This window comes from Branchiostoma belcheri, unplaced genomic scaffold, assembly GCF_001625305.1.
Source record: "Branchiostoma belcheri isolate BF01 breed outbred unplaced genomic scaffold, Haploidv18h27 scaffold86, whole genome shotgun sequence".
NCBI classification, from domain to species: Eukaryota; Metazoa; Chordata; class Leptocardii; order Amphioxiformes; family Branchiostomatidae; genus Branchiostoma; species Branchiostoma belcheri.
Window position 1 is genome coordinate 147,004 of NW_017804531.1, and position 25,425 is coordinate 172,428.

A 25,425-nucleotide genomic window follows, 5' to 3' on the forward strand; every position below is an offset into this window, starting at 1 on the left:
GTAGAACTAGAAGAGTACTGCACATCGGTGACCATAAAGCCACAAAAAGATGCCTTTCAACGTAGGAGTAAAATCCCTCAAATGGGCATTTGGAATCAACAGAAAAAATCCAAAATGGAGATAAACAAAAAACAATGATAAAAAAAATATCTTCAAGCAGTGAAGGGAAGGTACACCTGCGTAATTCTCACACAGAACGAGGCTTACTTTGTTCCCATCTCCTCCTCCTCTTCATTGTTGTTGTTGTTGTTCCCTCCTTTCAGAGCTGCCATGAACGGCTGGCTGTGCCTGGGAGCCACCACCGCTTTGAACGTCCCCTTCCAGAATTTCTCAAACAACAGTTTGTCCGTTTCTGCCATCTTGGTTTACCGTAATAAATTACGAATAATAAGGCGGATGTATTTAAAGTCACTGATGAAACAGCAGGATACTGTGGCACCTAGAGAGTGAGTGGGTACTACACGTACACCCGTGAGGAACGTAGAGCCGATCTTACGATCTTACAACAACCCTGTCCTCTGACACATCCTTTCTCTCAGCAGCATAGCAGCAGCATCTTGGCAGAGCTTCACTGATGAGCCACGAGTCTACTGCAATTTGTCGAAGACTGCTTTATGCCATCAACCGCCCACTCCTTTCGGAACAAAGGAGATAAACCTTCCCACACACGACGCCGATCTCCAATCCTCTTCTGTGATGACTGCTATAATAAGAGCACAGTTCTTACACACACGTATACGCAGCCGGCATAATCTTCGGCAGTCGACAGTGAGAACCGAATCAGCCAATAACGCTGCTGTAAGGAAGCTCAGGTATTGATCTCGAGGAGAGAGGGAAATCCTGTGCAATGCCGGTGTGGTTGTGAGGCAGGAACTGACGACACACCACACACACCTGCTACCTCTGGCTAGTGCAGGGAGAAACAGCGTTATTCGGGCCGGCACATTGTGTGGGGGTCGAACGGTCCGTTAACCAATACAGTGCCACCTGACGTCGGCACAGTCCACTTGAAATCTGCGGGGGTGTCGGCTATCCTGACAACAAGTTTTGACACGCAACGAGAAAACTGGTGCAGCTTCTAACGTATCTTTTTTAGAATTTGGAAAATAGTCACCGCAACATAACCACACGCAAGAATAGGTGACCACATAATGTTTACAGTAAATCAGAGGAATGGGGAAAAAGCCCTTTCATGTTCAAAGAACACTGAATATGTAACCACCCTCCTGTCTACGCGTGCCAGATGCTTTGTTCCCCTGGGCTCATTTGCATGACATTAACCCCGATGCCCTGGGGGAATATGACGACTGAACAGAACAGATCGGATCGGATCGGTGCTATTTGTTCAATGACGCCTGCTGCATCTGTCGCAGACCACAAAAAGTGGACAAAGGCAGTGACAATTTTTTTCCTTTTCAATTTTTCCTTGAAATTCCCTTTTCAGTACACTAAAAATCTAGACAAAACCTACAAACGAAACCACCAAAAGCGGTACTCCAAAACCTGACAAATGGAGACAAAAAATAAATAAACAGAAAAATTGAGAAAAAAAAATTGGCTCTTTGGACGACCTTGGGTGACCTTGGCAAAGACATTTTTCAATTAAAGATTTGAATTTTCGATAGAGAACAAAGAACTCAGTAACGTCTGTACCACCTTTTCCACTGAAAAAGCTACACTATTTTAAACCTCCTTGCTTTGACACAAAGAGTGCAATGAACAAAAGAAATTCAGGCCATGTGAACAATACATTTCATATATCATTAAGCTGTTTGTATTTTCAGCTGGCTGCTTGTTGTTGGGTGGGGGTAGTAAGGAATATATAATGAGGATAGGAACACCTGCCTCATTACACGTACCACTTATCCAAGCACAAAGGAACAAGGCTGAAGAACAACAAGGCTAAAAACTGCTGGAGGTATAGCCTCCATATCATGCCAAAACCTGGGGGTTTTGGGGGTCTTCGGGAGCTTTTGTGTGCTATTTTCTGATTGCATATAGACAACAAATATAGCCAGCCTGGTTGAATTACCCCCTTTTTTAGAGCTGGGCTATTCAGAAAACAGCCGAAGACCACCAAATCCCCAGTTCTATAAGCCTGCTACGGAGGCTATGGGGGTACAGCTGATGAGGTTTAACTTGTATGCAAGAACATGCAAGAAATGTCTGCTTTAGGACTAGTTCAACCTACATTTGTAAAGCCTTATACATTATGTAGAGTCACTATACTAGACGCTGTACATGTACAAGACCACAAGAACAGAACTAGAGTGCTACCATCCATCTTTCAAGATGGAAGGATGCCTACTAGTACTACTGTACTGGAAGAAAAAAAATACTTGGGACTCTAATGTGCTTATTGTTTCTATCTTTATGTTCTACAATTAATCAAAATTTAACGCTGTACACGACGTCAATGACAGCATATTTAAGAGATGAAAGTCCCATAAAATAGGATTTGGGTGCAGGTGCAGGGCAAAGCATGAAAACATATTTTCCTAAATCCCTATTCATTCATGATTTAAGGGCACTTTGCCTTGTAAGCTGCTCTTATATTGTATAAGTACAGACTAACACCTTATAGTACAAGGCTTAGTGTGAACACCCGCGTGCTTTCAGGGCTCTTTCCCTCCATGAAAAAGCTGCTTACATAAACTGTTTATTTTGGTCTTTTGTCAAGATATCAGCAATATCCTGCGCCTAACCAGATTTACACAATTTACAGGGCTACATGTATAGGGTTACACATGGGAGAGCAACATATGAGTAAGTGTGATCACATTCCTCTATAGTTTTTCAATAAACTATACAAAGATCTTCATATTGACACAGAGCACTGTTTGGACCTTAGCTTGCAGCCACCAAGCTTTTGTCAGTGGAGAATATGATATTTCAGACTGTACAAAGAAAAAGAAGATATGACAGTTTTGTGGAACTTCAATGATCTAGACTCTCTTTGACGAAACGTTTCAAGCCAAAGGCTTGATGACGCGGAATATCTCTTTTAGTCCACTGGGAACATTTTCTGTTTTTCTTTCTCAATGAACAAATTGGTCTGGGACTGAGTCAGCTAGAAAGTGGAAGAATTACGATTAACATGCATGAATGCATCCAATCATTAAGAGTTGAATAATTCAAGTTCTGATACAAGAAATGTTAACATGAAATAACAACAACAGTCCAGTCATTAACCTACGAAGTTGTCTTCTGAATTTGGCCTATTTGAAAATTGAAAAAATACCAATAATTGATACATGTACTTCAAGCTAAGCCACAGACGTTACAGATTGAAAACAACTAGTGTAGCATCACGTTTACATACTCAGCTTAACCTTGGAACTAAATTGTCTGAGACACTGATTTGGTTTTCTGCATCACACACTTTCATGTAAACATGGGAAGAACATTAATTTAAAACATCAATCTTGAAAACAACAAATTTTTAAAGTGTTCACTCTTAATGCTTTCATTGTGGAAAGAAATCATGATCAAGAAGGAAGGCAAAGAAAACAACATGCACCTATATTATAGTATAGGGCATGGATAAGCCCTAACAAACACCTACATGTATGCAAGAAAGCAATTTCAACTACAGTAACTGTTTCATCTTTCCACTCTCTGGGACATTCAATCTAGCGGCATATAAATGGCCACTTATGTTCCCAAGTTGTAGGTTGTACTTCATGTTTACTATACTGTCAGTTCTCTCCCAAAGTCAAGAGCTAGCAAGAGGTTTTACATGTAGCTTTCGTGTCTCATCAACAACATCAGTCCCTTAACTGGGCCAAATAAAAAACACTCCATCGTCCATTGAAATGTACAAAGTCATGCGCATGTACATGTGATGATCTTAATATGGATGTTTTGGCAAATACAATACAACCAGTGAAGAGTAGTGTCTTGGAGTTCTAAAACTGCTAATATATCATTACAGTCCTTTTTATCCCAGCGGACGTTTTTGTTCTTAACTTTGAGTGACTAAACCAGCTCTGCTCCTGATACTGATAGTTGACCAGAAATTCTGAGATAAACACATCCAAAAAGGAGCATTGTATATGTAAAGAAGACTGCTAATTGCAAAGATAGTGTCTGCACGTACATAAACCATCTTGCCCTGTAGTAACCCTTGCTTTTTCTTGGAAATTGGTCTGTCTCGTGTGGATTGGCTAAGTCCTTGAAGCCAACATGGCAAGCTGTAATAGGCCTCCTTGTCAAGCACAATCATAGAAACTTCAAATCTCCTTGTAGCCAAGCCAACATCAGATACATACCGACCCAACCTACGTCTTCCCTAGACCATTATCTGGTCTCCTTCCCCCACTCAGTCAGCTGACAGCCTTGCTGACAAGCTGGATTTCTACAATCTTTGCTGATTGATTTGAACTGGACATGATTTTGGAAACGGTCAGACGTTTCAGCTTATAAACCTGTATTTCTCCTTCACTGACGAAAGGTAGTGGATGCTACATGTACCTAAATCTGACTGTTTCCAAAATCATATCCAGTTGCTTGAGGAACTGTTTTTTGGCGTATCTTATTACCTGAATGTCAAACCTTCAATGACGTAAGCGTACATAATATTCGAAAGTTCATGAACCAAAGGCAAAACTTGGCACAGCCATCTCTTTGAACAAGGTGTAGCCAAGCCAACATCAGATACATACAGAGGCAGCCTACGTCTTCCCTAGACCCTTATCTGGTCTCCTTCCCCCCTCTCAGTCAGCTGACAGCCTTGCTGACAAGCCGGATTTCCACAACCTTTGCGGAAAGACGGACGGCCTACGATATCGCCTTGTTTACACCTGTACTTCCGAGCCACCAAGACTTCGCGGGAGATTACGATCGCTTCACGTACAGCAGCAGTTCATTAATCATGCAAAAAGTCAGCCTGTGTTTCGCAGAAGAGAGGCGAGAAGTTTTTATTTGAGTTTTGAATCTCAGTGGAAGAACGTGATGACGTCAACGGCTTGTTACTTTCATGCAGGCATCCGTCTTTGAGTGTGAATAAAGCCACACCTTTAAGATTGCAGTGAGCACTTTAAGCTATATACATGAGACAAATGTTTTCAAAAATAGTTTCATCAGATTGTAGAAAATAGGACATTGGGATTTTCTTTCACACAATCAGCAAGGTAAGAGACATTACCAGTTGTGTGCAATCCTAAACGTCTTTAGGCCACACCAATTTAATTTGTTGGTTCTCGGATTTTTTCAGGAAAAACATAAAGCGACAGGGCGAAAAAAAATAAAAATAAAAACAGATCTAGGCATCCTATTATAGCCCCAAATGCTACGATAGGAGGTATGAAGTCAACACACCAGGCTGGTTCAAAATTTAAACAATGAATTTTGAACTTCTAATGATACCACTGCATTGAAAGATGGAATAACCGTAATGGCTAGGAAGAAAAGGACTGTTTTCAACTGTTCAGGGCAAAATATGAGCATTTTGCAGTTGATTCTGAATTTTTTTTTTTTTTGCAAATCAGGAAAAAATGAAGAGGCGAATCCGAGAACCAACAAATTAAATTGGTGTGGCCTTACTTTGAAAAAAAATTACAGTAGCGTGCATGTCTGGTGAGTGACAACAGCTGAGATTCAAACTCCCAAGGCCATAGTCCAGAATGCAGGGTCATTAACCACTGGACTATGCATGATAAACATACACAACCGTATAACATTTCGAGGCAAGTTCATGAACCAAAGGCAAAACTTGGCACAGCCACATTTTGGACTAAGGGCTTGGGAGTTCAAATCCCGAGCCCCTAGAATTCTGGGTCACTAACCACTGGACTACACAATATATAAAATTTGGAAGAAAGTTCATGAACCAACGGCAAAACTTGGCACAGCCACATCCCAAGATGGGATCAGTCCCGGCTTGATTGAGTAAGAGCCCATAACTCTCCCAGTATTGATCTTCATTAAATGCCTGATGGGATAATCCCAGCAAATTTGGAGTGACAACCGAACCCTGTCAAATGGAATCACCGCAGAGAAACATCGGGGAATACGACCAAGATTTCCCTGCAGGAATATAAAACAGCTGGAGTGGTCATGCCAATAGTCCTATCCCTGGGCTACAACTGAACTGACCAACACAGCTGTTGGCACCAGATTCCTGTGTAGGCTCTAAAAGTATGTCGGCAGAATGTACTGCCAGTGAAACCTGTAATGTATTGCGCATAGCACTTTGGCAGAACATCTCATATAAGGTTGTATTTGCGTACAACAAGGTTAAAAAGCATCCCGTCTGTAGTTTCCAAATGTTATGTCGGAAAAAAATCACCTGAAAAGGCAGAATTCTGATGCAATGTTGACCAAATGTCCAACGAAAACTATGAAAAATCAGGGTTTCACCCAGGCACAGTACATTCTGCCGACCTGTATAGGCTTGCAATGTTAAGCAGGAATCAAAATCGTTTTTTTTCATACCTGCAACATTGAAAATTACCTGCACCAGACAAATATTACATGTACCTGCGCCACTTTGAGAAGTATCGATCATACTAAAAACTGTTCAGAAACTATTTCTTTTATACCCCATAGGTGGTAACAGTCAATGCAGCAAATAAAATTCCACACACACCTACATGTATTATTATGATTGTAAACTGAATTACATGGACTAGTGCAGGTTAGGTGCAGGTAGACAACAGAAATACCTGCAGAGCCCTAATTTTACCTGCACTAAGGTGTATATGCACCCATTTTCAGCCCTGTTTAGTAATATTAGCACGTCCCACAATATAGTTCTCTAACTTGTATTCTAATCCATCATTTGTCTATATTAATGCCCGCGAGGCATTTCCACGTACAAGGTAAACTGGTGACAGTGAATCGAAGCACACTTTCGTTCCTACGTAAAACTTGACACCTTGGGGCAACATTAACGACAGCCAACTACTTATTACTATTCCGGTGTTCTTCCGCGGATACACTGCGGTCGTAAACTGTGTGTTTATATCGTGCGTCTGCGTCACTCGAGGTGTTAAGATGTCCACGGCGCCGTTCAAAGGTTGCCCTGACATCTATCTTCCTTTGACGTAAGATGAAAATTTTTATACGGAGCCATTACCCGATCCCTTTCCCATAACTGTGAGAGTTAACCTTGTATACTAGCGAGTGACGTACATCTGTATCAGTATGCTGCACATACACAAACGAGACACTACAGACCAGCAACATGGGAAGAAATATGTACAACATGATGTAATAAAAATTCATGTTGATCTCCTTTTAGGATGGACCTGCTTTAATGATGACATCAAGCATAAACATGGGCCTTAAAAACAGGCATCGGCCCCAAGAATAAGCATGCTAACAGCAGATTTTCAATAAAAGGGAAATGCCATTTGTGACATTAACAAAAAAGAAAGTGTTGACTTTTTGCAGCACTAAATTAACTTTATGACTTGGAATAACTTATACATGTATTGTGATTTCTGGATAACTGTTCTTTTTTACCTACAAGGTGTATGTTAGAGATCATGCTGCACACACACACAAGTCAAAGCTGACCAACAACATGGGAAGAAATATGCTCAACATGATGCAATAAAAATTCATGTTGATCTCCTTTAGGATGGAGCTACGTTAACGATGACATCAAGCATAAAAATGGGCCTTAAAAACAGGCATCCCCCTTAGAATAAGCATGCTAACAGCAGATTTTCAATAAAATGGAAACACCATTTGCGACATTAACAAAAAATAAAATGTTGAGTTTGCAGCACTAAATTAACTTTGTGACTTGCAATAACTTATACATGTACAAATGTATTGTGATTTCTGGATAACAACTCTTTTAACCTGTAAGGTGTACAACATGTACATGTATGTTAGAGATCATGCTGCACACACACACAAGTCAAAGCACACTAGCAACACGGGAAGAAATATGCTCAACATGATGCCATAAAAATTCATCCTCCTAGGATGGAGCTACGTTAACGATGGTATCTAGCATAAACATGGGTCTTAAAAACAGGCATTGCCCCTTAGAATAGGTGTGCTGACAGCAGATTTGCAATAAAATGGAATACTCATCTTGGACATCAACAAAAACGGCACTGAAATGTTTGATTTGTAGATGACCTCCAGCCTACACATACTTTGTAGCACTAAATTTTTTAACTCTCTGGCTTGGAATATTTTACTAGTACATCATGATATCTGGAAAACAGTTCTTTTCAACCTGCAAGGTGTATGTTAGAGATTACCCTACAATGTATCTAGCCCACATTAGAATAATCAGTCTGCAACAAACTGAATGTCTTACTCCACAGTCCAACGAGCATAGACAATGTACATGCACGCATCTGTACACACAAAAGACGACTATGAAAAGACATGAACATAAGCCTTGTTGACGTACACATAAAATATCACACAGAATACCTTGACATTCCCAGCTGCCAGAGTACTTCAAATTTGAGATATTTTCTCTGATAGAGGTTGAGTGTTCAGTCTTATCATTTACTGGCTTTTGTCAAAAGCATTCAACTGACAGGGTTTGTGGATCTATAATTACACTTCTTTGGCAGATCGTGACTCTCCTCCATTAGATTCGCAGTTTTAATTGCATCGTGCCATCCGCCATACAATCTACATGTGTCATACGAGCCTGTCTAGTGTCTAATGACTGTCTATTAATGCGAGCCATTTCTGATTATCATCATGCGATGGCACGACTTCTCCAACAAACTTTTATTTCGAAAGTTGTGCAACATCTATTTAACAGTCATCAAAACCTTCGGCAATGAGGTAGCATTAATTCTGTTACGCAAGCAATGTCATTTAGTGTAAATCACAAGGAGGCATTTGGATGAAATAATTTTCAAAGTTTTACTTCAACAGTTGCCCACCATCTCTTTAGAAGTCATTAAAAGTTTCGGCAACGAGGTAGCATTAATTCTGTTACGCAAGCAATGTCATTTAGAGGAAAGTCACGAGAAGCCATTTAGAAGTAGTTTGTTCAGCATGTATGGGGGTGATAAGAACAAACATTATTGGCATTAAGAGGGTTTGACGTAAGAAAATCTAATGAAGGCTGCCATTAAATGTACTTGATGTACCGAATGGAAAGACTGGTACCAACATTATTGCCTTCTCTACTGCAAAGAATGGTCCATTGAAGTAGAATAACAACATCAAAATGCTCATGCGTAATGTCTAAGGATGGTGTTCTCGACACTTGATTAGAAATAACTTGTATGAAAAGGCAAGCATCTCAAACATTCACACATACGATTCGACACCGAGCCATCAGGAGTGGCAATTCAATCAGCATTATTGTTGCTTCAAGAAGTCATTATCTTTCACAGAACTGCCAAAGAGTATCTACAAACACTAGTCAGTTGAGAGATTCTGACAGAAGTTGAAGAAGTGGAAAAGATCTCATCACAGAAACTACTCTCTAAAGTGTATAAGCAGAAAGCAATGTCAAAGAATCATCTAAGTCTGCAGTGCATCCACGCAGCCAATACATGTATTTCACAGAACTGGCAAAGGAGATCTACAAACACTAGTCAGTCGAGTACATCTGACAGAAGTAGGAGAAGTGGAAAAGATTTTATCACAGAAATTACTCAAGTGTCTCAGCAGATGTCAAAGCATTATCTAAGTCTGAAGTACATGCACATTGCCAATCTTAACCCTTGTCCTGCTGGAATTTTTAACACTGACAGTATTGTCAAATAATTTGGTGTCTTAATCAGGTCACAGACCCTTTGCCTTTGGTGGCAGAATTACTTCCATATTTGTTGCGTTTCCCTGCGGTGTGATGCGTTGCACCAGAAAGACCCAAAATTGTACATATACAGGGTGCTACATTGTATATAGATGGAACTCTATGTGCAACCCATACATGTATATGGGCTCCGCAGGACAGGGTTCACACTAACAGGACAAGCATTATTTCTTAGAAAACCATTCATCAAGACTTCACTACTGAGTCTATTTCCAACCCTCATCAGTCTTTTTTTCCATCGTTAAGAAGATTTGTTCGTGGAACAATTGTAACAATTAAGAAATCCCACTCGCCCTGCAGCTGGCTACAGTATTGATCAATATATCTTGATTACATTGTACCTGCCTTCTATTCAAGCGAATAGATGCTATGACTGCAAATCAATGGAATACAGGCAAAAATGTACAAAATGATGAATAAACTGGTAGATGTATTACATATTTGTATCAACTCATAAGTATCTAATACCGCAGCTCAAAAAATAACAAGAAATAGTTATGCCTTCAAGTACCAGAGTTACCAATGTGCCTTCTTTTCAAGCGAATGACTGCAAATCAAATGCAGCTGTAATATGGTACCAGTAACTTTGATATCTATTCTATTTCAAAATTAACAAATTAATTATATTAACATTGATCTTCATCATCATTTTGCTCTACGAGTAACTGTCTAACATAATGTCTGCTAAGTCCACGACTTTTACCCCAACATCTTTGGCAATTTGGTTATTGATTATGCACAATACATTGTGTGTACATTTACAAATGAGATCAATATACATGTAATTAGCAAATAGATGCATGGCCTTACAATCAATTCTGTAAAACATGCATGACAATTGGTACCAAAACAAATTGATTAAAACAGACACCATCTTTCCCCTAGACACACCAGACATCCATCCATACTTGTCTTCCATAACATTTGTTAAATCTACAACTCTTACCCCTGGCCAACATCTTTGAATTTAAGCAAACTACTGCAAGTTAGGAAAAATTGATTAAAACAGAGACCATCTTTCCCCTAGACACACCAGACATCCATTTATACCTGTCTTCCATAACGTTTGTTAAATCCACAACTTTTACCCCAACATCTTTGAATTTGTGCAAACTAACTACTGCAATTTAGGAAACATTGATTAACACAGAGACCATCTTCCCCTTGACAATTGGTACTGAAACAAATTTGAGCAAACGACTGCATTTTAAAGAAAAAATTGATTAAAACAGAGACCATCTTTCTCCTAGATAGCCATACATCCATCCATGTACATGTATACCTACAAGTACAAACTGCAACGACAGAAACCCCGAAGCCAGACAAAAATTGCTTCCGCCAACTTTCTCCCGCTGCCAGTATTGCCTGTCTGATCATTATCAGGCTGCACCCCGTGGTATGAAACACCACTTTGCTTTTAGTATAATGGGTCTGGGCAGCCTCCAACTTGGACGAAACCGAAGCAAGCCACTTTAGATTTACGGAACTACATGTATTCTAGTTCCCTCTGAAAGATGGGTATTGATAGGGCATAGATTATTAGCAAGCACGATACAAGATACATGTAAAAACTGTTCTTTTCTTGAAGTGCCAATTAAGTAGTCTTAGAGGAACTATCTATCTGTTGCCAGCACCTCAAATATTCTAATATTTACATGTGCATGTGCATGTACGTACAAAATCATAATGTGTATTTATATTTAATATGAAGAGGTTCATAAGTAGAATTAACAGCTAGTAAAATATTCTTCAATCTGATTGAAGAATATTCTACTAACTGTGTATTTTTTGCAGTTAAAACATCAACTAGCAAAAGGTTTGTAGAGCCCTTGCTACAGCATTCAATTTGATATTTTCATCCATGTTATGAGTATGAGTATTTCCATAGTAGTGACATTGACAATTTACGAGAGTAAAAGAGCGGGTTAAGACCAGGTTAACATTGACTGAGAATCTTAAAGCATCTGCTTGTCCTTAACAGATGGCCATACAGCACCCCACATGACACGGCAGCCTCCAGCGTTGGTGCAAGAATTGGATCCAGGTTTAAAAATCAATACTTAGGCGGGTGGGCGCCGATCGATGCACACTCTACACACTGGATCCCGAAAATTTGCTGGCTGATTTGGCAGGACAAAGTTGGGGAATTGCATGAGCTTAACGGGGAAAAGAGGATGTGGGATACACAAGGGGAAAAGCTGGATAAAAAGAGAGAAACAGCAAAGTAGAAGCTTCAAACGTACTTGTTATCATTTGTTATTATTGTGTTCGATAATTCAAATGTTGATTTAACCATCAGCATGTATTGTAACATGTATTTCTATTTATAAGTTTTGTTAGTTATTTGCTGCTTGTTTTCATTTAGTTGTGGGAAGACCTCCTATAGACTAAATTGGTCTCTGCCTTCTCCCAGCACACTCTTCCTATGTATGTATTTTACTTTGTACAGGTTTTTATTATTTATGTGTAAAATAAATAAATATGTAAGTCTAAATCCTCTATAGTACCGATACAAACCATTTAAAACCTAAAAGCCTTCTCACAAATTTTACAACCCTATCAGCAAAAATGTCACACAGCTTGGTTCCAAACATTCAGCCCTTGGCTCTGAGCTTAATCATTTTCTTTTTCTGGGCCGAATGGCTCAATGCATCTCTCCCTAGGCAACAAGATATCATAATGTAGCAGAATTCTGGCCTAAAAGCATTAAACAAAGCAATGATTTATTATACCCCTAGGCTCTTCCTAAACTATCCCCAACTTAAATGCTTATCACATGCACAGAAAGCATGATACACCGATGTACTGCTGCTATGTCGCTCCTAGGCAGAAAAACGAGACATTAAAATTCTGGCTAGCTAGCCGCCTGTGTGTGTATGATTGATGGATACTTTAATGTTCACAAATCTGTCCCAAATGCTGGTGTACCTGCCTGATTTATGAGTGCAGGTAACGCAATCAAAGTAGACATTCTGCATAATCCGTCCTTTGAGATACCTGCACCTTGAAACCGGATGGCTGTTCACAGTTGGGAGCCTTACAAAATTGCATCCTTCCAAAGACAAATTCAAGAGTGGCAAATGGCGAGCACACATGTAGAGTTTAACATTTTGCTGTTGTACCTTACATACACATACTGACATTCAACTCTGTTGATATTACTAAATAGCTGATAGGACTTGGCTAGTACATAATTATCATGATATTGTATTTACATGTAAGAGCAATGAGTAGGATGGATGAATTGAACCAAGAAAATTGCAAGGATAACAAACGCGTATTCAGCACCAAGGACAGCGGCCATATTTGTTTTCCTTTTACAGTTATGTTTACATCTTTCTCATATATGATACAATGGATAATCCAAGCTTATTGGAGGCAGGAAGTGACAATAGCAATTTAAAGCAGTAATATTTACTCACTAACGTCTTTAAGATACATAATACTATTCGAGTTAAGGCGAAATTTCTTTATCTTCCCTAAATTGTGCAAAATCGACTTTTGTCCCCGACAATATTGATGAATGTGATACACTTAGGCGCCCTCCTACATTCAATTTCCGATGTGATAAATATCTCAATTCCAATTAAAAATTCATAACTTTTCATTGGATCGTGAATGATTCACGTGCCATGAATACACAATGTGGTCGACTTCATTATAATTCATGGCAACCACCAAGGTGAACAACCCTGTATGTACGAGCTTAAGCTCCAGATTTCTTGGGGATTAAATCTTAAATTAGATAGACTTTTTGACTAGATTACTGCATCAAATTGGCTCTATTATGAATTCTGTGGCACATAGTAATCCTCAAAGGCCACTTGATAAGTAATGTTAATTCATGAGGGAACCTAAAGATGTAGTTGCTTCCTTTTTTTACACTGAGCAAAGAAGGTCCTGGCATACCTCCGATCTTGTGCTCTTGGGAAAGGCACTTTACACAACTTTCCTCACTTAATTCAGGTGGAAATGAGTATTGCCTGGTCCTGTATTCGTCCTCTGCGCTAGTGGCGGCATAAAATAAGTTGATATAATTTCAGTGTGCCATCACCATGTCTAGTCATAAAATGTTGAAATATATATTTTTGAAAAAAAAAAGGTTTGTTTACACTGAATCTCTTTGAAAACAGGTACACTAGAATCAACAAATTTTGTTTTCTTTCTACTGAAACAGGTACATTGTAAAGCACCTAACCAAGCAAGCCACCTCAGAAATAAATGTTGCCAGCCTGCTCGTGTAATGTTGATCTTGATTACAATTTTCATCAAATATCTTTGCAAACTCTTTGCAAATGATACAGATCATGAAGCTATGTCATTGATTGAACATGACATTACTATATCGTGGTATAGATTCATTAATTCCCTGCCCCCTATGGGACGATAATAATATTTGATATAAAGCACTTTTCAAAACTGATTTTCCATGAGTGATTAGAAGATCGCGGTAATTGCTGTTAGCATGCTTCAGCCCAAACATAAACATCCATCTACTCTCTGCTGGCTCACTTGAGAATTTGTAATCAGCTCCAAACAGGCTCTAATGGAGACAACAACACTACAATTCACACGCACATGCACTCGAGATGCTACTAATCAACTTTTGAAACATCTAAACACATGTTTCAGCATATAATTTCAAGCAGAGCACTACTCTTTTATGTCAAGCAACAACACTACATTTCACACGCACATGCACACGAGACGCAAGCAATCAACTTTTGAAACATTTAAACACTGTTTCAGCATTAATTCAAGCTGAACACTCCTCTTCTGTGTCACGTAAATTGTCACTTAGAAATGGGGCCTTCTCTGGAGAAAATTAGCCAAATTACAAACCAGGAAACTTATTCCAAAGCAGCTACAATGTGTCTTGGAACAGCATTCAGGACTAACTTCATGAACATTTATATTACATGCTAACCACCAACCATATACAAAGTCATCCAGAATAAAAACAAATGGAAAACAATAAAGGGCAACAATTCACATAAAAACTTGAGTCATATACACTCTCTACTTAACAGATGTGTTTCAAAAGCATAAACATGAAAAGCAAGGAATCCATTTCCCACAAAATCTGTCTTCAGTACCAAGGTATGACATGAATGTTTGTATGCACAGTGAAATGTAGTTAGTGTAACATCCCAGTTTGTTACTTGGATATGCCTTTTCAGTGTGGGTTGTGGTCTACCCTGTACTTAGCCTATCGGAGATAATGCAAGTTGGTGGCTAATGCAATGGATTGTGGTGCTTAACCCAAATATTAAGGTTAATGGTAAATGACCTCAATTTCCTACGGTTCAATCTGACTTCTTTTAATGTTAACTCTGTGTGCATCTATTTGAATGTACCGTACAGTATTGAAGTCACTTGCATGAGTGACCTACCGTATCCTCACTTAAAAAAAAATATGTTCCAGGGCTACATGTACAGTACATATCCATTGCTTTTTTGGAACTCTAAACCTTAAATGGATAGTGATGCTGACTTCTATTAAATGCTAACTCTGTGTGCATCTATTTCTATGTATTGAAGTCACTTGAATAAGTGACCTACCATGTCCTCACTACAAAAAAATATGTTCCAGGGCTATATTCCTGCATATCCATTGCATTTGTGCAACTGTACACCTTAAATGGATTGTGATGGTGACAGAGGGACGATCTGGATTTGAGTGAACACTTCGTTGCATGACAAAGCCATCCCCCGGGGAAAAGCTTGCGTGGCAGTGCTTTTAGCCGATTCGTTTTCGGTAAAGGAGCTCTAACATAAAGGTGTTAGGGAGGTCGTGGCTTTTTATGGTACATGCGAATCTAAATGAATCACCAAAGCCGATGACCCACAATTATTCATCCCTAAAGGGACACACTCTACAGGAGTAGACGCTTTCATACCTACTTGACATCATGACAAAGCATCTTACTTAATACCAAACCACTTAAACATAGCGCGGCTCCCAAGGACAATGCTGTACATATACGTAAGGTTCAAAAGGTACAACAACAATACAGTTCTATAATATTTCACGCATTTATTTTACAGGAACCAATTTTTTTGTTCAAACTAGTGATAGAAGTAACTGTTGTATTTACATATACGTATTAAAAAAGGTTCAAAAGGTACAATAGCAAATATAATATTTCCCATATTTATTTTTACAGAGACCAATTTTTGGTTCAAACTACAAACAAATGATAGAGGTTGTATTATATAACATTCGGTGTAAACAGGATTAGATTAGAAGAGTAGAAATACATGTACAGATGCACAAAATCAATCCAATGCATATCATTTGCCTAAAAGCAGTCATATTGATCCCTGAAACCCATTACACATCTTTGTGCCATGCTGGTCTTTTCCATTCCAGTTGCTGCCAACATTTAAGGTGATCAAATTTAGCTAATGTCTTGGACTGCAAATGACACTGATTGCCTTCAATCTACATTTGTATGTTCTATCCATATCTACAAGGTTTTGTTTCTATCACACAAAGTGTGAAAATAAAAAGAATTCTCATAAAGGAACAAGTCAGAAAACTATTGTTTTAGAGGTAACATGACACTATACACTTACATATTCCTACACAGCAATGACATAGTTACAGAACAACTGATATGATAATTGCTAATACTGGCTATGCACATTTTACTGTAGGCTGCCTTACATGTGTAGTTATGTACCAAACAAACAGCAAAATCCTTCTGTGAACTTCTATTTTCTTTCCCTTACCAAACCTGATCATATAGCTTTTACTGCCCTGATCTAGCTTAAAATTTTCACTGAAAATGTATATATTGCACCGTTGGTTGAAAAGTTACCTTCACTAAAAAGTTTCATCAGTTCCTGTTTCTGATTTAAATTTGTATTCTCCAGGACCCACCTTAAACAGCTAATGGTGACAGAGAAATCCTACATGTACATGCGAGTATGCACATCCTCTCTGCAGGTTTCAGATTTCTTGGTGATAAGGTGCTGAAATGCCTTCCAGCCTAAATATAGCAGACACTTAATCAACTGGAAACTCTCCGCTTTCATGTCAAACTGATGGCTACTGCCATAAATTGGGAGCTTTCATGGTGAATGTGAATAATGCTTGTTTTGATCTTAACATTTCTGTCTGTCCTTCGGACAAAGCAGCATGGCAAACTGGTTTGTTACAGTCAAAAACAGCAAGGAAATAAAAAGCCACACACACACAGGGATTTTTGCCCCCAAAGCATCCAAAGCATCTTCTTTGGACAAAGCTGTGTGGCAAACGGGTTTGTTACAGTCAAAATCTACAAGAAAAGAAAAAGCCACACAGGGAATCAAAAACATATCTAGCACCAAAAACATCTTTTGAAATAACTATCATAATAGTGGTTTCCATGTCAAACCGATGCAATGACTAGTGTCATAAATTAGGGGTTTTATGGTGAATATGAATAATGCCTTGTTCATGTCCATTGGAGAGAAAAGAGCATGGCAAACTGGTTTGTTAGTCAAAAACTGCAAGGAAAGAAAAAGCCACACAGGGATTTTTGTCCCCAAAACATCTTTGGAAATGAATGTCATAACAGTATTATTCATCAGAAGAAAAGTTTTTCTTAACACAGGGAATCTTGCATCAAAAGCATCTTTTGAAATGAATGTCAAACAACATCAATCATCAGAAGAAAGGTTTTGCTTTCCAGACAATCGTTAATCAACTGAATGTTAAGCTGTCTTGGCTTAACCTTCCGTCACACAAATTATGAACTCATTTCTCAAAAGATGAAAGGGTTAAGCCCATAGGGGGGATTTGTTCTAAAGGTCATCTAATTTCTTATGCAACATTAATGTAGACTTTCATTAGTGAAAAAAACAATGCTAATTCATCAAAACATATATCTCTTAAACAAACATTATAATGTGTTCAACTTACATATACTTAGCAGCAGGAGGTTTTATCACAAACAAACATGCAAGCTTCTTATTAAGTTATATATCATCTGAAGTTATGGATCTATTATAAAGGTTAAGTACTACATTGCATTGTAATGAACTGTACATGTTTCTCCCTGTGTTCTGAAAATACAGTACCCAACCTTTTGGGACTGGGAAGACAACAGAGATACGTGAAAATACAGTACAAAGAAAAGGTCAAAAGAAAATTTAATGGTGTCACTAAACAATCACTCTAATAAATCACATCTGGACAATGTATCGGATTCCATAATCAGCATAATGACAGCATTATTTAGCAGTGCGGACCTAAATGAAATTTTTGTTTAAAAACGTAACTCCAAGAGTTTGTACCCAGTATATAAATAGTCATGAGAAACTCTCTGACTTCCTGAAGGCCAGCAAAGGGCAGGCAACAATCTAACTATAAGTGTGGAAATATAATTACAAGTTGAATATCATATTAGCTTCTTGATGTCAGTTGTGACGTCACTTCTCCAAACTGCATTTGCAACACAGGAAATGAAGTTATTCCATCTGATATTGAATCTATATCTGGCTGAATCGCGCAATCTATATTTGGTAAAACCGTATCATTCTTAAGGCCCGTCGTGTCATACTGCTGCCAGTATCCTAATGACATTAGTCAGAGTTCTTGGAGAAAAACAAAACCAGTATAACTTATAAGCCTCGGAAATCTCTTACAGAAATAGGAGCCAACCAATTTTAAAGCTTCACAGAAAATTAATTGTTTGTTCAAATTAAAAGTTTTTTCAGGTGAACAGTAAGCATCCATCTTTCTGTTATTTCACAGAATTTTGCCACTCATTGTGGACAAAAATTTTGCCCAACTTGTCATCTTTGGTGGACAAAATAAGCGTGTAAAGATATGGAAAGAGATGTCATTGAACTATGCTTATCCTTCCAGCAAAATTTGTCCCTCAAAATGCAGCAAATACTGCTTCAGAGGGTCAAGTTTTCAAAATTTTCCTGGGGGAGCATGCCCTGTGATTGTTGCTCAAACAAAATTGATACGACTGAAAAATATTTTAGGCAGTTTGAACACTGATGAGAATATCCCTGCTCCAGAATTATTGTGTCTTCCTTAATTGTCCCTGGCAATTGCTCCATATGAGGAATGTTTTAGTACATCGATCAAACAAGATTTCTTACTGGAGGGACCACAGCACTTCTTCCCGTGGAGCTGTCACATCCGAAATGTCAGAAAACAAATCAATGTGTGAGGAACAGAAAAGTCAACACAGTCCGTCGGGAGATGCCATGATTCAGCGCGTACGTCGAGGAACATTTGCGGCGACTGCCCAAGGCGTTATTGTAACCAGCGCCACTCGTTTTTCACCGGAGACTTTCCAATAATTCACTCCCTTTGACACAAAGTAATCTATCAAAAGTGTTTTAAAAAAAGCTACCCTCAGGGAGACTGCACATACACAACTTTGTGTACATCAGTAGCTAAAAGCTATCTGCTCTGGTATGCCAAGTTTGCCCCCGTTTTAGGCCTCAGGGAAAGGGACCTGACTGTCTACATGCACACATAAAACTTAGGTTATTATGATCTCCTCCCACACTGTACCTTTGAAAGACTAAATTATAGCATGTATACAATTAACATGATTGTCTATGACAGACTAAATGTTCTTGTATATACCTTGTGTAACAGGCAAAAGAATTGGATGGAAAACAGCAGGTCTCGTTTTTCTGAAGGTAGTTCAGTTGTCTTCAACCAGCAAAAGTATTATATCATTGCCTACTTAATATTTCTGTCCCTGGATATTCTAAAGGATGATGTTGCATACACTGTAAGTTTTATTTCCATTTGAAACATGCAGAAAATACTCCTGTTGCAGAAGAATTTATTTCTTTATTTCTGGCATCCAGAACTTCCAGAATTTGGAATAAAAAGTTACAATGTATCTTCCATGTACGGCCACCACAAAATCTTCTTTATTTGCCACGCTTTGTTTTGTTGCTGTTGAAATCCTGCAAAGAGAGCCCAGGACACGTTTATCGATCAAAGGTCTCGAGCGCTAAAACACCGCATGTGTCGCTGCATACAAAGATAATCTGCCTAGCATGCAAGTAACGAGAGAGATCTGTGTTAAATTGATCGGCATCTCATCTCCTTTCACACCCAAACCGTTGACACAGGACATAGGGCATCTGATTGATCACCGAACAGTGGCAACTAAGAGACACTCAGGCTCAGTACTTCTTCCATAAGGTCAGCCAAAGGACCTCCATATAGACGCAGGCATTTACAAAGACAACGCTTCACCTAACATTCTTATTAGGGGTATCTTCCGACTTGCATGGCCTTTTACCGCAGGTTGGATGATTGATTAGACCATCAGTGCACCGAGGGGGAGAGTGTGACTGGTCCCCGCCGCATGAGTGCTTGGTTTCGGGTCTTAGACGCGCGGAGTTCTGCCCCGAGGCCCTGGGACTTCCTGCGGTAGATCTATCACCCGCCGCTGACTAACCTTTTGCCTGAAGATTCATGGGCTGCAGGTCGACATAATGTCACCAGTGAGTCAGGCAAAAGTTACAGCCAGGCTCTGAGATGGAATCGTTCTATAGGTTAGCTGCTTCTTGGTATTTCGGAAGGCTACCTGTAACTGTCTAAGTCATAGGGGATGATACATTTAGATAAGAAAAAGGAATCTGAAGACTATCCCAGCTTTTGCAGTGCAATATCTGAACATTGGAATTCGAAATTTCTCCATTTAGTTTGATCTTTGCACACTTCTTCCCTTAAAAATCACTGCACAAACATAATGTCACCAGGCAGGAAAAAGTTACAGCTTGGCGAGGCTCAGTGATTGAATCTGAGAAGACATCAAACTTTGGGTCATTTTATAGGTTAGAAGCTTCATGGCATTTCGAAAGGCTACAGGATGTATCTAGTTGTGGGGCATGATACATTAAGATAAGGGACAGGATTCAGAAGGACCATTCAAGCTTTTCTACAGATTTGAATTCATTCAGTTTGATTTTTGAACACCTCTTCCTTTAAAATCAATGCATAAAACATTCTGACTGTCCCTAAGTCCATTGAATACTTTATGCATGGTGCAAAAAACATCTAAGAGACAAAAGGTGACAATAAATATGTGGCTGATATTTCACATCTGTTGTTGCTGAAATGTGTCAATATTTGTAGCCAGCCCTGATTGTTTCGAGTATCTTATTTACAATCTTGATTGGAAAATCAACTGAGACTAGATTAATGATTGGACTTTCTTCCAATACCAATTATCTGCCCAAAACCACAAAAATGTGTTTCCAATAAACACTGTTGTAGAACTGATATGAGGAAAGATGTCTGCAAGCAATCGGCCCAATCATGCTGAAACGAAATAGAGTGAAATTAATGGAATGGTTAAAAAAAAAATGAACTGACAAGAAAAGAAAAGTTGGAGAATAACTACATGACTGTTATGCAATACTCATCTAGGTACATGTAGAGCTGTTGCAGTTTCTGGAAGAAGATGTGCACACTACAAAATCCTACTGACAATGCGTCTTTGTCCTTTTCTATCCTATGTCTTTCTTTCATAACGTCTGCCAGAATAGAAGAAATGTACTTCCATGCATTGTACTATCTTCATAAAGACAGTCATGGTCATCATTGTGTTAAAAATACGACAAAAATATCTAAAAAGTTCTCTTGATCTTGATTGATGCTACACAAACATTGATAACGTCCCTGTGTTGACTGAGCTCTGACAGGTTAGCCGGTTTCCAATATCGCAAAGTGCTGTAGCTTCAGGAAATCATCAATTTCGTTGGCACCAGAAAGGCTTTTTGAAGATTACTTTGGAGAAGGTTTGACAGAAATTCAATTTTAACTCCACTGCGTGCCCAACCGTGTTTGGGCCAGATGGCAGAAGTTGTGAATGAGAAACTATTGTTCCATAAATCAAAACAGGTAGGACTCCTGTCACATGTTACTCTATAGAAAGACACTGTTTCAGATCTTTTACCACTCTTTTCTGATGATATGAATTTAATGGCATCCAATGTGATTTCAGGGCAGCAAAACTGAAAATATTCTGAAGGAGGCAATCTTTATGATATTGACACATCAGTATTTCATACTTTGGACATTTAAAATGGCAGAAACAAGCCCCAAGATGAGTCCTTTATTTTCTGGTTGGTGTCCTAAAAATCAGCTAGCCCAGGGCCCTTCCCGTAACCATTTTTCGTCAGAATTCTGGGAATTTTTTCTCCATGAGGGTAAACATACATTGGGATAGTGTGGTTTCGACTCAGTATGTAGATAAATGACTAGAATATTGGGTTTTAAAAATATGGTTTTCAAGCCCTAAAAACTGCACTAGATGCCTTTAATCAAGCATCCTGATGTCAAATATGGCAGGACAGGCTTTATCTTAGTCCCAGTCACGCACAGGTAACCAAGACCTGCGTTACAATGGAAATCAATAACCCAACTGCCTTTGTGGGAACCGTCCAAGCGTAGGTCGTTAAGTCTAACTGCGCTGACGTAATTGTCCGTGGTTAATGTAGCTGAAAGTCAGCAGTTACAGTATCAGTGTCGGATCGATGTCTGTCTCCGGTGTCCTCAAGAATGAGGACATGTGGATGCAGGAATATGAGTAGCATAATACTGCATAATGCTGGTAACACTGCACTTTTTGACTGATATTCTGGTGCCCTGTTGGTCTGCTATATTTTGCATTCGACAAATATTATCCTCGATTCTTACATCACACATTTCCCCTAATTTCTCTACTAATTCTCTGCTAAATATTGAGGATTTGCCACTGAATGTCAGCTCCAGGGACAGGTATTGCATAATATTTATTTTTACACAAAAAAAACTTTAAAAAGACTTAATCTTTCTTTCTCTACAAAAACTTATATAGAGTATTATATGTAGCCACCAAGTTTTCAGCACCAGAGACAGGTACCACACAATATTTCTTTTTTTTAAAAGCCTTTTTAATTTCTTTTTTTAAACACTTTATCTTTCCTTCTCTCAAAAAACTTATGTATTAAGCACCAAGTTTTCAGGACCAGGGACAGGTACCACACATTGTTTCTCTTTCAACTGCCCAAAAACACATTTGACTTAATCTTTCTTTGTCTACAAAAATTAAGTATTAACCACCAGGACAGGTACCACAAAGTATTTTTTTAACACCAAGAAACATTTGACTTAATCTTTCTTTCTCTAGAAAAACTTTTAAGTATTAACCACCGAGTTTTCAGCACCAGGGAGAGCTACCAGACAGCCTTCTGTGTCTAGTGATAAGAGCCTGCACGTCACATGAGAAAAGGTCAAGCTGTTACAGAAATGTTACAGCACGCCTGTCCTGAGCTCTAGATACAACCGCACGTGGTCCACTTACTAAGGAAGCGACAACCTCTAGGCTTGAACCGTTTTACCATGTGAATCCCGCATGTCCCAATGACGCAGACAAGTTTCAGCAATGGAGCATTATCCCTGACATTTCATGTGACGCTTTCTGAGCTTTACAGCGTGAGCATATCAACTTGTGTTAGCAAGGAGGCTCAGCAAACTTTTTACAGAATACAGAATACTATGTATGTATTCACATTGCAATGGCAGCCAAGTTGGCTGAATTACACAAAGTGTTACAGATTAAAAATATGAGAACACACGTTAGTACAGACTACAGAGGGACATAGACCGTAGTACTAATTAAAAGTTATCAGTATTTGTGGGTGTTCAGAAAAATGAAATACACATTAAAAAGAACGGCGTTGACAATTGCAGTTTAAAAAGTTACACATATTGATGGTTGAGTCCATTAAAAACAAACTGAGACAGACTATTTACTGATCTTGATTGCTGAGGTTAAACTTTCCACCAAGACTCTGCAAGTTGAGAAACGACAGGAGGAAAATGCAAGCTGTATCCTGCCTGGCAGCAGCAGTGATTGAACGCTTCAACCTCTGAACGTCCTCTAAAGTCAACACACATGATGACAGATGCCACAGCTACAAATCAGGCAATGGAGAAAAATTGCTCGGATAAAAGCGCAATTTTCATCACCGCTTTTTCCGGGGAAAAACAGCATGCTGGATTGCTTTGAAGGCTTTTTCCAAAGCCTCAGCTTCGTAAGATGCTGTGAGTGCATCACCCATGCATGCAGGGGTACAAGTACATGTAAGGCAAAGCATGTCATTTGTTTGGATCAAGTGTAGCTACCGGTACAGTCCCCTGATGGGTAGAGTTCTCCTTTTACATTTGAGAGGTCGCGGGTTCAAATCCAAGCCGGTCATACTGAAGATTCTAATAATGGTGCATACTGCTTTCTCTGCTTAGCTCTCAGCACTTGTGAGAAAGAGCACATGAATCACAGCAAATGGACATGATACCCTGCAACCACTGGACTACATGCAGCTACTTTTGTATAGTGCTTTCAGACTTCCGTGGGATTTGAAAGAAAAACTTGATGGCCATGAAAAATGCTAAGGATGAGGCTAAGACCTAAATACATTCTTTTACGTTAACATGGTTTCCACCAAAACTTATGCAATGTGTCTGCAAGTTCTCACTTTTGGACTATGATATACCACCACCACTGGACTACACGCAGCTACTTTTGTATAGTGCTTTCAGACTTCTGTGGGACTTGAAAGAGGAACTTGATCGACATGGAAAAAAATACTAGTACTAAGGATGAGGCTAAGACCATCTACGTATTCTTTGAACATGTGACTGTGAAGTTGTTACTTTTGGACTTGTCTGTTGATTATGTCAAGTGCATGAACTTAACCTTGGCTCCAGCAGTGCACCAAATGTGTACTTCCACACTTTTAGGTTTTAATCGTATGGGATTTGGAGGAAGCATTTGATGGCCAAGAAAAATGCTAAGGCTGAGGGTAAGACCCAAATGCATTCTTTCAGCATGTTTTCCACCACAACTAATCTAATGTGTCTGCGAAGATCTCTTTTGGACTTACCAAAATAGATTATTAATTATGTCAAGTGCATGAAGTCAACCTTGTTTTTCACTTTTAGTACCTAATGGCTGCTGCAGTGCACCAAATGTGTACTACACTAACTGTCTTGTAGGTTTTAATCATATAGGATTTGGAGAAGGTATTTGATGGCCAAGAAAAATGCTAAGGCTGAGGCCCAAGACCCAAATGCATTCTTTTAACATGGTTTCCACCAAAATGTATGTAATGTGTGTGTGAAGAACTCACTTTTGGATTTACCTACTGCCGAGTATTGGTCATGTCAGGTGCATGAAGTTAACCTTGTTTTTCATTTTTAGTACCTAATGGCTGCTACAGTGCACCAAATGTGTACTTCTACACTAACCGTTTTAAAGGTTTTAAGCATATGGGATTTGGAGGAGGTATTTTATGGCCAAGAAAAATGCTAAGAATGAGGCTAAGTATTGCAGTTCACACTTTTGGATTTGCTATATTGATCATGTCAAGTGCATGAAGTCAACCTTGTTTTTCACCTTTAGTACTTAATGGCTGCTACAGTGCACCAAATGTGTACTTCTACACTTGTAGGTTTTAATCATATGGGATTTGGAGGAGGTACAAAATGTATCTGATGGTCAATAAAAAATGCTAAGAATGAGGCTAAGAACGCATTATTTTAACATGGTTTTGACCAAAACATGTCTGCAAAGTTCTCACTTTTGGATTTGCTATATTGATCATGTCAAGTGCATGAAGTCAACCTTGTTTTTCCTTTCTAGTACTTAATGGCT

The 25,425-nt window shown here is 38.9% G+C and overlaps 1 protein-coding gene across 4 annotated transcripts in view; it reads right to left on the reverse strand.

Moving 5' to 3' along the window:
- LOC109487154 (serine/arginine repetitive matrix protein 2-like) overlaps positions 1-25,425 on the reverse strand; it is a 132,189-nt gene that overhangs the window by 35,885 nt on the left and 70,879 nt on the right. Inside the window, exon 1 of one of the 4 annotated variants that reach the window (XM_019791128.1) lies at positions 208-473. The exons of the other annotated variants lie outside the window; for them this stretch is intronic. Coding sequence (XP_019646687.1) covers positions 208-359 — 152 coding nt within the window. The 5' untranslated portion in view covers positions 360-473. Of the gene's footprint in view, positions 1-207; positions 474-25,425 lie in introns of those variants that run through there. 4 annotated transcript variants of the gene reach the window in all.